The sequence below is a fragment of the Panthera onca genome, chromosome B2 (genome assembly GCF_046562875.1).
Source record: "Panthera onca isolate mPanOnc1 chromosome B2, mPanOnc1 haplotype 2, whole genome shotgun sequence".
NCBI lineage: Eukaryota > Metazoa > Chordata > Mammalia > Carnivora > Felidae > Panthera > Panthera onca.
The window spans coordinates 71,755,506-71,769,629 of NC_138343.1; the positions used below are offsets into that span (position 1 = coordinate 71,755,506).

At 39.6% G+C, this 14,124-nt stretch overlaps 1 protein-coding gene across 3 annotated transcripts in view; it reads left to right on the forward strand.

Annotated features, from left to right (window-relative positions):
* Positions 1–14,124, forward strand: part of BCKDHB (branched chain keto acid dehydrogenase E1 subunit beta) — a 210,958-nt gene that overhangs the window by 12,461 nt on the left and 184,373 nt on the right. For all 3 annotated transcript variants that reach the window (XR_009605079.2, XM_060616022.3, XM_060616021.3), the window contains exons 2-3: positions 453–530; positions 2,202–2,270. Coding sequence is in view for 2 of the 3 variants with exons in the window: in XM_060616022.3 (XP_060472005.1) it covers positions 453–530; positions 2,202–2,270 (147 nt within the window). In the remaining variant the exon portion in view is untranslated. The remainder of the gene's footprint in view (positions 1–452; positions 531–2,201; positions 2,271–14,124) is intronic.

Here is a 14,124-nt window from a genome sequence, read left to right on the forward strand (position 1 = left end):
ATGGCCTGAGCTAAAGTCAGACGCTCAACTGACTGAGCCGCCTAGGTGCCCCTCGGTTTTATATTCTTAACACCTGTCCAGAATATAATCTCAGACCACTTTCACTCTGGCTGGTTATCTTTTCTGGCTTTTATTTATGGTCTACACACACTTGGTGACTGGATTATATTCATTTTTCCTTTTTTATACTTGTTTTTTAATTGTTTAATATGTGTCACTTTTGCTTCGTCGTCAAGCTCCGAAGTCTGTATTGCTTTTGTAATTTCTACAGAACCAGCATCATTGTGAATAATCCAATAAATTCACATAGTATATTCTATACTTTCTTTTCTACGTTGATTTTAATCATGTTGTAATCAACTGTTAAGAAACTGGTTATTTTTAATATACTTTACAATGTAGGGAATGTTACTTAAATTTTTTTTTTTTTTTTTTTTTTTAAATTTTCACAGGGCAAACTCAGAAAATGAATCTTTTCCAGGCGATAACAAGTGCCTTGGATAACTCATTGGCTAAAGATCCTACGGCAGGTAAAATTCCTTTCTGCTTGACTACGGTAGCTGTGTTAATTCAGAATCAAAAATTTGCTGGAAATGTTGAGTCTGGAGCTCAGTGGTTAACATTACATTTACCTGAAATTTTTTAAAAGATCTGATCAAATGATTAAGGTTATCAGATCATGCTATTAACACATTTTTTAAATTAATTCATGGTGAATTAGTTCTGATGTATATCTAACATCTTCAAGTCAACTTTTTCCCATAGTGTGTGTGGTTTTGATATTATATTAATACTTTCTGGATTAATACCTACTGGGTACTTCTGTTTCTCCAGCATATAAAAAAAAAAATGGGAAGTACCACTTCATTCAGATTTATGAATCTGTTTATGAAATGAAGATTTGATTCCATGCTTTCCTTTGAAATACATTGTCATTCAACTTAAGATATTTTGGAAATAACTGTAATAAATAAGTAGCTTATCAAATTTAATCATTGGTATAAAAACAGTTGTCCTGCTGTATGTTTTCTAAATTTGATTGGCTTTACTTATATGTGTTAGTATATATAAATATATATATATTTGGTATACCTTGGGCTTCCACTTGAAAATCCCTAGTTTTTATTATTAAGTTTTTTAAATGTGTTATCATTTGTTTTTGAGAGAAAGACAGAGTATGAGCAGGGGAGGGGCAGAGAGAGAGGGAGACACAGAATCTGAAGCAGGCTCCAGCTCTGAGCTGTCAGCACAGAGCCTGATGTGGGGCTCAAACTCACAAGCTGTGAGATCATGACCTAAGCCAGAGTCAGACACTTAACTGACTGAGCCACCCAGGTGCCCCTGAAAATCCCTAGTTTTAAGGTCAAGTGAAGAACGTGTTATTTTGTTAGGAGGAAGTAAGAACTATAATAGTGGATGATTAGATTTTGCTTTGTTTGAATGCTGAGAATGATCTTGAGTAAATAAGGGTGAATTGTTTCCTTGAGGTTCACAGAGCTGGTCAGGTGCATATGTAGGAATAGAATTCACCTCTGTGAACACCCGTTTTTATTTTCTTTGCCTTGCTCACTATGTCCCACCATACTTGCCTCTTTTTACTTGATTTAAGTCCTTTTCCTATTTGTGACTGTTCTCTCAGCTTGGGATATTTTTCCTTCAGCCCTTCAGAGTGTTGACTTTTATTATATACCATATATGAAAGAAAACAACCACTGGCCAGACACTCAGGAGGCTGGAGTGTGAGTCATAGTTCTGCCTCTTGCTTTCTTTCTGACTTGTCAAGTTACTTCACTACTTCTCTGGCCTCATTTTCTTCATGGGTAAAACAAAATGACGTCCTAGACTGGTGGTTCTTAATCAGTTGGGATGATTTTAATCCCCCTTCCTCCTCTCATGTTTAACAAAGTCTCCAGACACTCTTGGCTGTCAGGACTGTGTGTGTGGGGGGGGCAACTGTCATCCATGGGATAGGGAGCAGGGATGCTGCTGTATATCTACAATGTATAGAATAGGCTGTTACAAGAAAAGAATTATCCAGTCCAGAATGTCGGTAATGTTGAAGTTTAGAAACCTTATTTTAAACCTTTGATCTATTTCTGTTTTCTACTTTAAAATGTAAACATTGAAATTACTTATTTTTCATTGTTAGTACCATTTAAGGATTATCAGATAAAATATGTTCTTTAAACATTGTTTTTCAGTAATATTTGGTGAAGATGTTGCCTTTGGTGGAGTCTTTAGATGTACTGTTGGCTTGCGAGACAAATATGGTAAGTTAACATCTTTATGTATGAATAGTATTCCTGTATAACTTTTATTTAAGTATCTTGAAAATAGAGAATATTCCTGTTAAATTGTTTGCCATATCTTTATTGTATAAATAGTTGTCGGTTTTGTTTTTGCATTTGTTTTCTTCCATCCACAGAATGCTTTGGTCTAGAGTTCTTCCAATGTGTTCTAACTGTAGCATCCCTCTGACCTGGTTCATATTACACATATTATGGATGCCAAAATAATCGTAGTTAAATGTATTGTTTATTATGGCATTCAAATCCAGGAAGCTTTCATCTCTTACTACTGCCTACCTTAGCCATTTTCACTTCCGTTGCCTCTAGTTCAAGATTGTGCCTGATTGGTCTCTGTTAATAGATTTCATCTTTTATTACCTGTACTAATCACGGTTCTCCAGAGAATTAGAAGCATTAGGATTTATCTGCATAACTATATCTATATATGTGTGTGTATATAGGTATTATATATGCATCTATATCTATTTGTATGTATATGTACCTCTGTATATTTATAATCTATGTCTATACCTGTATCTATATGCCTCTACCTATATCTATATTGAGAGAGAGAAATTTATTTTTTAAGGAATTGACTCACACAGTGAGGGGGCTGGCAAGTCTGAAATCTGTAGGGTAAGCCAGCAAGCTGGAAACCCAGGCAGTGTTTCTGTGTTGCAGCCTTCAGGCTGAATTTCTTCTTGTTTGGGAGACCTGCCTCTTCTCCTAAGGCCTTCAAATAATTGGATGAGGCCCATCCATATTATGAAGACTTATCCGCTTCACTGAAAGTCTACTGATTTAAATGTTAATCACATCTAAAAAATACTCTCATAGTAATATCTACGCTGGTATTTGACCAAATAACTGGGCACCATCACTTAGCCAAGTTGACCCATAAATTAACGGTCCCATTATCCTTCCAGATATTTTACCTCGGCTGATCAATGCCTTTTGCTTGGAGTGTGATTGATTTCTGTCTATTGCTTTCACTTACTTCATTTGACTCAGACTTCATACTGTTAGAGTACATTTTGGCCCATCCCAGCACCCCCCACTCCTGCCCTGCCCTGACTTGCTGTGTAAGGAATGTATTTCAACTCCTTATTGTTAGGGGTGACATTGAGGTGATTTGACTTCATTCATTTCTTCTCTGAGTCTTAACTGATCTGGAAGTCAGCAAGGCACTTATGTTTAGGGGGAGGAGTTGACTCCTACCTTTCTTCTTACTTTTGCCACTGCCCTCTGAAGCTCATGGGTGCATGCAAGTAAGGAGGGAGGGTCTTTCCGATATTTTTTTCCTAATTGTTGTTCCTTCTTGTTCTTCTCTTCTCTGAGGTTATATTATATTTGGATCCAAGATACCATGGCATGGCCCATCTTGTTTACCAGGAAGTCCTTTTCTCTTTATAGCAGGTTGATTTTCTGAGTCCTGTCCCTCTGTTGTCTCCTGTTTCTAACAGCTGTTTAGATTTTGAGATGGTTGGGCCAATCTCAACTACCTCACACTATCTCAGTTCCAGCGACTTCAGACTCCGACAAACTTTAGCTCTTAAAAAAAATTAAAAACCTTTAAACATTTGATTTCAAAAGCAATGCATATACATTGTAGAAAATATGGAAAATATAAAAAAGCATAAAGGAGAACATAAAAATTGTCCATACTTCTAAAGTATGAAAAAAAACAATGGTACCCATCTTGATGCACACACTTCTAGACCATATTTGAATATATCTGAGTATATTTGCATATAGTAACTAATGTTTAAAACATAGAATTATACTTTTGTTTTCTTCTTAGGATTTTCAGCTCTATTTACATTGCCCATCAGTTCTTACATGCTGTTTACTTTATGCACTGGAGCCCTTAGCGCATTAATTATGGTTGTTCTAAATTCCTGGTCTGACAATTCCAATCCCTGCCATGTCTGGTTCTGTTGCTTACTCTGTCTCTTCGAATTGTGATTTTTGGTTTTTGGTTTGCCTTGTAATTTTCTCTTGATAGCTAGACATGATGCACTGGGTAAAAGGAATTGCTGTAAATAGGCCTTTAGGGATGCGGGAGTGAGGTGTATGGGGATGGGAAGCATTATATAGCCTTGTGATAGGTCTAAGTCCTTTATTGAGCCGATGCCTCTGGACTGTGAACTTCACAAGTGTTTTTTCTTCCCTGTCAGGTGGGACAGGATGGATGGAGCTGACTAGAGTTGGCCATTTTCCTTTTCCCATGTCAATTACACTAATTATACATACCCAGCAGATTAGGCTCTAGTTAACTGGTTTCACTTGAGGTCAGGCCTTTTTAAGAAGGGGGTGCTGTGGGGCACATGGGTGGCTCAGTAGGTTGAGTGTCCAACTTTGGTTCAGGTCATAAACTTGCAGTTTGTGAGTTCAAGCCCTGCATTGGGCTTGCTACTGTCAGCTCAGAGCCCACTTCGAATCCTCTGCTGCCCTCACTCTCTGCCCCTCCCCTGCTCATGCTCATGCTCTCTCTCAAAAATAAGTAAACATTAAAAAAAAAAAAAAAAAAAGGGAGTGCTGTGGCAAGTTTCAAAATGGCTCCTTGTCTGCTTCCCCAGCTGGAAGCAACAGGGGATTTTTCTCCGATGTTTATCAGAGCTTCTGGAGGAGAGCCTCACAGAACTGTGGAGGCCTCTCTCTGACTGGATTCCTTGGAATTTTTAACTCTCAGACTTGTACACACTGAACCTCCATCAATTCCTCAAGTACAGTTCAAGTTTTCCTATCCTGGCACTGGCTCTTGCAGTGGTTTTTGCTCGTCAGTCTCTGCTCTGGTAAGTCAAGATTCCCTATATTCATCTGTCTGTCTCTTTAGTCTTGAGGACAACAGTTTTCTCTGTGTCGTCCCTTGCCTTGTGGGCAAGAGTTGTTGATTTTTTTAGTCTGTTCAGTTTTTCGCTTGCTGTTAGGACAGAGTGGCTACTTCCAAGCTCCTTGCATGTGGAACTGGAAACCAGAGGTCAAATTATACTTTTGTTTACTTAGTCTTGTCTACATCTGGTGTAGCTATGCTTCTGAGCAGACTCTAGCCCTCACTAGTCTGTCTTGCCTTAGCCAATGTGGTAACATGCTGAGCGCTTGTTTAAGCTGGCGAGTCTTCTGTTGGTTGTCTGCCAGGTTCTCTCTCATCCATGGTGCTCTTCTCACTGTACCCATTCTGTCTGGGGCGTTTCATCCACGTCCCCCGCTACTCACACACAAGTGACTTCAGATTTTCTAAATCCAGTCTAGACCTCTGGCTTGGGCTTCAGATCTGTGTATTCATTGTTCCACGGTACACCTTCACCTCAGTGTTCCAGCCACTTCAAACTCAGCATTTCCAAACTCCGGTTTTCAAACTCCACCCAGCAAATCCACGGCTCCCACCGCATTTCCTGTCTCAGTGAACATACCACTATCCATTCAGTTACCTGAGCCAGAAACTGGGGGGGATTCTAGTCTCTTCCTCCTTTCTCATTCTTCACCCCCAGTCACGTCCTACAAATTCATCTTCACAGCTTATCTCTGATATGGTCTCTGTATTCTTGCTTCCCTGGTCTGCTTTCAGATCCTTAATCCTCCCTGCTTGGAGATTTTTACCCCTTTTCTTAGCAATCACCCTCCCTCCAGTCCCTACTTTGCTGTGATAATTCTAAAAGGCACATTTCTTGGTGGGATGTACAAAAGACTGAGCTCTGCCCTCTACCTACCTACCTAACCTCATTCATTGTATTCTTTTTTTTTTTAAATTCATTTTATTCTTTAAAAAATTTTTTATTTTATGTTTATTCATTTTTGAAAGACAGAGAGACAGAGCACAAGCAGGGGTGGGGCAGAGAGAGAGGGGGACACAATCTGAAGCAGGCTTCAGGCTCTGAGCTGTCAGCACAGAGCCCGACGCGGGGCTCAAACTCACGGACCGCGAGATCACGACCTGAGCCACCCAGGCACCCCTAATTCATTTTATTCTTTACCGATATTGAATTGCTAGATGTTTTCTCTGAGCCTCTGCCTTTTGTTCCATCTCTCTTCCTTTGCACACACCATTTGGATCTTTCTCTCCCATCTGATTACTTGGTAAGCTCTAATTTTGCCTTCAGAAGCTTCCTCTCTGGAGCTCTTCCTGACCCTCCCAAACAAACCCAAGGGCTAGTTTTCACTGTTCAGATTTCATGTCTTTCACATATTGCAGGTTGCATTGCAGTTGTGTCCCTACCAGATCTCTGCAGCAGACAACTTCAGGAAGGCAACAGATATTTAAGTCATCTGTGCATCCCTAGCTCCTAATATTGTGTCTGGCAGTACTTATTAAGTGAATGTGGTTCACCCTCTCACCAAGACAGTGGCCTATTGCCTGGGAGAGGGGATTTCCTTATCTCCCTGTAATGATGTTGGTTAGTCTGATTGTTTTTCTTTTAAAAATGTTAAAACAGGGAGAAACTCTCACTTGAAAAAGTCCTCTACTCCTAGAGGGCACCTGCAGATTTATGTTTCTACGACAGGGGGTTGAGCTGATTAAGGGCTAGCTTTTTTAGCTTTATTGTCAGCAGCTGCTGTGAGTTTTTCTAAGCACTTTAGGACTATGACTTGAAGTTTTGAATAATTCCAGGTTGATCAATGTGAACAATTAAATCACCAGCTCTGTGTAATGAGAAGGAGTGAGCTTCAATTTTTAAGAGTAAAGAATAAAGGGAATGGTGGAGAGAAATATATTAAAATAGAACTTTTTCTGTATTAAAAAAATGGCATGTATCTTTTAAAAATAATTCTCTGCCCTTTTGAGTACAGGCCAGGGTGTTTAGCTATACAGAGGCATGTTTGTATTTTTTGAAGTTAAAAGCATTTGTATTTAAGAGATTATATTGATATAGTTGAATGCATTGCTTTAAATGGCATAGCAAAGAACATCTTGCAAGGAATTGTTTAGCTTTCTGGGGAGGAGCTGAATGTTGGGAGAATGGATCACAGTCGGTAGGTGGCAGCCTACACTTTGAAATGACACTGTCCTTGTTGGCCTGGTACCAATACTTTGGAACTGCTGAGGAGCCTTTTAAATTCCATCAGAAGGGAGAATTTGAAGAATTGCAGGTTACTGACTTACTACTGTGATGCTGAATGCTACTTAATATTAAAGAGAAGGAGCTGTGTAATTAGGGACCATGCTGTTAAAAAAAGAGAGAGAGAGAGAGAGAGAGAGAGCGCTCTTTTGTACTCCAGACAGTCCAGATGGGTGAGTTTACCACCACTCAACCATTTTTCTCCTTCCTTATCCTTTGATGGAACAAAATAATAGGGGTGGTTTGAAAACTGAAAATAGATAGTTTGACCTCATTGACACATTGCACACCAAATGTCAGCTTTAGCCTCTTTAAGCAAGGGATCCCTTGCTTGGGAGAACAGTTAGAACTAGGTGTCTTCTAGGGAAGCAGTGGGTAGGAGAGGGCAATTCAAAAAGTAGTTGATTTTTTAGGGTATGTATGATTTTATGTTGAATGTCACACATCCTTTCATTTATATAAGATTCCACGTGTCATACAAAATCTGTCCTCATTATTCTCCTTCTCTATATTGTCTGTGTTTTAGTCACGTAACACTTTGGTATGTCAGGTTTAGCGTACGTTTTTATTTAATACTATTCTATATTAATGTGAACATTGCTGGGCTGTGGTTCGTAAGGCTCTGTTTTGGTTCACTTATTGGGGGAAACTTAGGTGAGAAAAGGAATAGCAGAGGACTTGCTGAATTAGTCTGTTGGCCCAAACATCTGCCTTTTCATGGGATTTGATGGTTTTCCATTACTATATTCATTCCTGTACACCACAACTGTGGCCTGTCCTAGCAGCTTGGGAAAACGAATATAACCACTTGTTTGTTTTCCTATGTAAATATCATAGAAATTGTATAACCAGACACTTCAATACACTGGATTCAGGAAGGAAAACTAGGGCAGGCATGTGGAGAAGATATGTTCTCCTCTATAATATGTCAGTATTTGGGAGTTGATTTTCAGCCTCTGTGGCCTCATCAGTAAAGGAAAGAGCTAGATGTTCCTTATGAGCTCATATTTTGGTATTCTTTGTGATTGTGTGTCTCTTTCAAAAGAGGAGTACATTTGCTTTATGTTTCAATTTCCTTTATATTTAAGGGTTTTAGGAGTATAGCAATTGTTCTGTCCTTTGAGAATCATGAGCACGTTAGGCCCTTAATTTTCTCATAAGTCCTTTTCCAGTATAAGTTTTAAATTTGGGGGATGAAAGGAAAAATCTTTTGACAAGTCTCTAATACTTTTACGTGAATTATGAAATTAACCTCTTCAACAGCAAAAGTGACCTTCTGCAGAGAAAGGATTACTTGGGTGATAATCATCCTCGCGGACATAATGTCAGGAATATCAATCTGTGAAAGAACGCTTGGCTTCTAGGCAGTTGAAACTAATTTTACTGAAGCAAAAACTTGGTAAAATAATGGCAATTCCTGAGGGAAATGCAGTACGTGATTTATTTTCCCTATGAAGTGTATACATTTATGACTTCATAGCAGATTGAACACCAGACGTAGGTTGTAAGATATTTAAATGTTCCATGAATTTAGAGTAAAACCAGGTATTGAGATGGTGTAAACTTTTTTCCTAATATGCTTATTAAAAAATATTTTAGGGGCGCCTGGGTGGCTCAGTCGGTTAAGCGTCCGACTTCGGCTCAGGTCACGATCTCGCGGTCCGTGAGTTCGAGCCCCGCGTCGGGCTCTGGGCTGATGGCTCAGAGCCTGGAGCCTGCTTCCGATTCTGTGTCTCCCTCTCTCTCTGCCCCTCCCCCATTCATGCTCTGTCTCTCTCTGTCTCAAAAATAAATAAACATTAAAAAAAAATTAAAAAAAAATATTTTAAAAGAATTGTTAGCTTTACATGTCTTTCTTCCCAAAAGTCAAGCACTTTATATTGCTCTTGGTATTACAAGGCCCTTTGTTTTCTATATAAAAAAAAATTTTTTTTAACGTTCATTCATTTTAAAAAAAAAAATTTTTTTTAACGTTTTATTTTATTTTTGAGACAGAGAGAGACAGAGCATGAATGGGGGAGGGTCAGAGAGAGGGAGACACAGAATTGAAACAGGCTCCGGGCTCTGAGCTGTCAGCACAGGGGCCCGATGCGGGGCTCGAACTCACGGACCGCGAGATCGTAACCTGAGCCGAAGTCGGCGCTCAACCAACTGAGCCACCCAGGCGCCCCAACGTTCATTCATTTTTGAGAGAGACAGAGTGTGAGCAGGGGAGGGACAGAAAGGGAGGGAGACACAGAATCTGAAGCAGGGTCCAGGCTCTGAGCTGTCAGCACAGAGCCTGATGTGGGGCTCAAACTTACAAACTGTGAGATCATGACCTGAGCTGAAGTCGGACGCTTAACTGACTGAGCCACCCAGGCACCCCACATGGATGAGAGCCCCTAAAAGTACACATTGGATAGACTAGATTAAAAATAAAATAATATAAAATAAAAGGATTTTAAATGTGTCCTTTATCTCTTTTTTCCAGTTGAAGGAGTTACCCTAGAAAATGGGATGAGAATATTGTTGAGATATACTTCATTTACATTTGTTTTCCTTATAAATTGTTTTGATGTTCTTTTGTGAATTTTCATTCCCAAAAGACTTTAGAATCTACTAAAATTAGAATTGGTACAAGTTGTTATTGTATTTTAATTTATCTAAAAATCAAAATCATGTCTCACAATTGGCATGTTGACCAGTGTCTTAACAAATAACATTTAAGAAAATAAGATTGAAGGGGCACCTGAGTGGCTCAGTTGGTTAAGCAGCCTTCATCTCAGGTCATGATCTCACGGTCTGTGAGTTTGAGCCCCTTGTTGGGCTCTGTGCTGATAGCTGGGAGCCTGGAACCTGCTTCTGTTTCTGTGTCTCCCTCTCTCTCTGCCCCTCCCCTGCTTGCTCCTCTGTCTGTCTCTCAAAAATAATAAACATTAAAAAAAAAAAAAAAAAAGAAAATAAGATTGAATATATTTTGTAGAATATCAGAGCTGGAATCAGTCCGGTGATTCTCAACTGGGGGTGATTTTGCACAACTGGAGACAGGAGTCTAGAGACATGTTTGTCACAACAGGGGGTTGCTACTGGCATGTCAGAGGTCAGAGATACAGAGGTCTTACAGTGCACAGGGCAGCCCCTCCCTCCCATAATGTCAATAAAGCTGAGGTTGAGAAACCTGGATCTAGTCCTCCACATAATCTAGAAACTGAAGTTCTGAGAAGTTAGATAGTACCAAACTGTTGAGTGGTGAGTGAGTGAGACAGATCCCAAGCTCAAGCTTCCCAGAACCCGGTTCTGAGCTTTTTGCATTATGTTGTTTTTCCTTCTACTTGTAAATGAGCGACTCTTATAAAACATGAAGAATGGAAGGAATATATAAGGAATTTTAATGAACAATGCTTAAGGGCTTTGATTTGAGTAGGAATAACCCATCCGTAGCCATCAATAACCCCTATGAAAAAGTTGTTAAAAATTCTTTTTGTGATTCTTTTGTGAACACGTTTTCTGATTAGTGCATTAAGTTGTTCTGGGATGGCAGCTGCTGCTTCAACTAGTTTTTCTGTTTTTCCATAGCTGATCAAACAGTAAATGTTAGAGCTACCAACAGGTGTTCTCTTTGACATTTTGAACATCCGAGTGTAATGCCCTTAAGCCAGTTTTTCTCAACCTTATTTGACAATGGCAGGCTTTTAAAATTATCAAATATGAGCACCAACAGGGCTTAGGAGATAGGCTTGAACTGAAGGAGACCAGAAAAAATGGGATTATAGGTCATTATTGTCAGAACCTATAAAAATTAAGTCATATTTTTGTAAACATCACAATAATTAGAAAAATGAAACTATATTGAAAACATGTTAAGGAGAGTAAAAGATCCTTTGTTTTACACTTTCACTGTCCAGTATGCCATATATCATATGTCCTTAATATTAAGGATGATGCTGTGAAATTAGCTTCCGATTTAAATCTGGTGTCAAGTCTTATGAATCTCCTCTTCCAGACTGGTACCTTTTTTTTTTTTCTTTTTTTAAGATTTTATTTTTAAGTAATCTCCACACCCAATGTGGGGCTCAAACTCATAACCCCAAGATCAAGAGTCTCATGCTCTACTGACTGAGCCAGCTGGGCGCCCCAGACTGGTACTTTTGACAATGGGAAGAACGCACACTTTTCTTCAGTATTTAGTATTTCTTGAATGTGGAGGCGGTAGATATTAATTGTTTTATTTTGGACAGCTCACTTTCTAACTTTTACATATTGCAGCCGGTGATTTTTTTTTAACCTTTCATATATTCAGAATTGCTGCTTATTTGATTCAAATATACTTTTGGAATTATAAGGTTTTTTTAGATCTCAGAAAGTATCAGGGATGAAAGGGGGTCAGCAGGATAACAATTCTCATATACATTTCAGATTGTAGATCTGGGAGTCCCTGGCCCCCCCAATTCTGTGCTGTTCAGCTCGAGGAAGCCAATCACAAGCCCATTAAATTACAACTGAGAATGCTTTTCCCTCTAGAAGTAGCTTGCCTCATGGGCTTGTTAGCCCTGTGTTGACACTGCGCTCAGATATTGAGCTGTTATTGTCACTTACCTGAGGTCACATACCTGTCTCAAGAGGTTTGAATTTAAGTGCGTAGGTTGTTACATAGCTCTACAGTCTGTGCTTCATTTCTAACTTGTAATTCCACTGTCTAGTGACTTCAGTGCAATTAGAAATTCATGTAATAATTAAATTCACCAGGAAAAATGATTTTCCAGTCCAATTGGAAGTAGCCAGTACAAACAGCCCCGCATGGAAGATAGCCTTAATGTCATTTGACAGGTATTTGTTGAACGAAGCCTCGTATGTAAAGTCCTAGAGGATTGGAGCGAGTGCTTTGTTTTCTGTTCCCGTTTAGTGTAGATGAAATTTCTTGGTTGCTTTGATTGGCAGAGTGGATAAGGGATCAGTTAGGTAAAGGTTGGCAAATGTCATGTGCTAAGGAATCACTTGGGAAGCTTGTTGGACAAAAAGTTTTCAGTTTCCTAGTGAGCAGCTACACCCAAAGGCAGCTTTAGCAATGAAGTGCTTGACCTTCTCTGGTGGCGTCCTGCCATCCCTCTCCCCCCGAGGTCCTCTGGCCACCAGCCAGAAATGGTGGCATCTGGCCAACCTTAAATTAGCCAAAAGATTCTTTTTCTGCAGTTTTGGCTCCGGGACACTCAAGCATCATTGGTAATAAGGGATTTCTCCCACTCTCAATTTCTGGGCACGCTGCTCATTTAACCCTCATGTTTTCCTCTTCTGGTCTCTGCCAGTGGGGAGTCCAGCAGAAACAAAGACACTAGTTTCTAAGCCAGAAACACAAACATGGTATTACATTCTTAATTAATCAAGACCCTGTAGCTGCTAAATTTGAGCATTTTGTTCTGGAAGACGTGGGGCTCCTTAAAATTCGAAAGGAAACTTTTAAATCACTTTGGAAACATGTTAATTCTTAAAAGGGAGAAAGGAACATTTAAATGGCATACACCATTTTATATCTATTCAGATCTAAATTGAATACTGATAGGTAGACATTAAAGAGAGAAGTTCTGTAGGATTCTCAACCAACAGTTTCCTAAGTCTGATAGGGCAAATCAGTCATTTGTCTGAAGAAGTCACCTTTTTCTTCTGTCAAAGATTCTGGAGGTTCCTCCCAAGGACCATGTAGCCGTTGAGCTTTTTATTGTTTTGTTTTTAATTCTATAATATTCTGTAATTAATATGTTAATTATATAAAATAATTACTTTACTTTTCTACTTTCAATATTGAAGGTTGCAACTCTGCTCACAGTGTGTTTTAACTCTGTATATAAAAAGAGAAAAGTTAGGGGCACCTGGCTGACTCAGTCAGAGGAGCTTGCAACTCTCGATCTCGGGTCGTTGGTTCAAGTCCCATGTGGGTGTCGAGATTACAAGACAAAGACAGAAAAGAAAAAAAAAGAAAAGTTAGATACTGTGGCTACAATGATTGCACTTCTGTTCGGAAATGGTGAAGAGCTGTACGTCCACTCTTCTCACTGCAAGACATGGATCTAACGTGTCAGGATTTCCTTGTTCAGTTTTGTTTTTTTCAGGTCCCCTTCTGGTATTATTTGTATCTATTTGTGGTTTCTAGCAGAGGCTTTGTTCAATAGCAACAGCGTCTCCTCCCTAATTCTGCTAAAGGATTCGGCCTAGTGGGTAGCATTGGATATATTTTCTCCCTTCCAGATCACGTGGCATCTGTCCCCCCCGCTGCCTTCTCGTGGGTCTCCTTTTGGAGGCTTTAGTGGTTTGTCACAGTTTGGCCTTGCCTGTCCTTTTCTTGCCATCACTACGTGTGCAGCCCTAAGTGGCCTGATGTCCAGCCTCTGGAGGACAGCCAAAAAAGGCAATGAACAGGCCTCGGTTGATGGTGCAGGATCTGTGGTTCCTGATTTTGCTAATGTTGAGGTCTCAGGGGTGCTTGAGGTGACTTTAATCTTCACAGTTTCCCCAAACCATCTCATGCATACATAAAATCTAAGTTAAAACAGCAGGGTAGCTATGAAAATGTAAGATTAGGACAAGCTGTCTGGCTCTATTCTCCAACCACAATGCTTCTCCTAAGCCTCTCCTATATAGATATTCTGGAGTCTCTGCTGCCTGGCAACTCCACCAGTTTTCTTTGTTTGGGTCAGTTTTATAGTTTCTGCAGAACTGGAAGGTTGCCACTCAAAACAGCCCTAGGTCCCTTCAAGCATGTGATCTGGATTGTGAGGCCAAGTGCTCACAAGTAACGAAGGGAT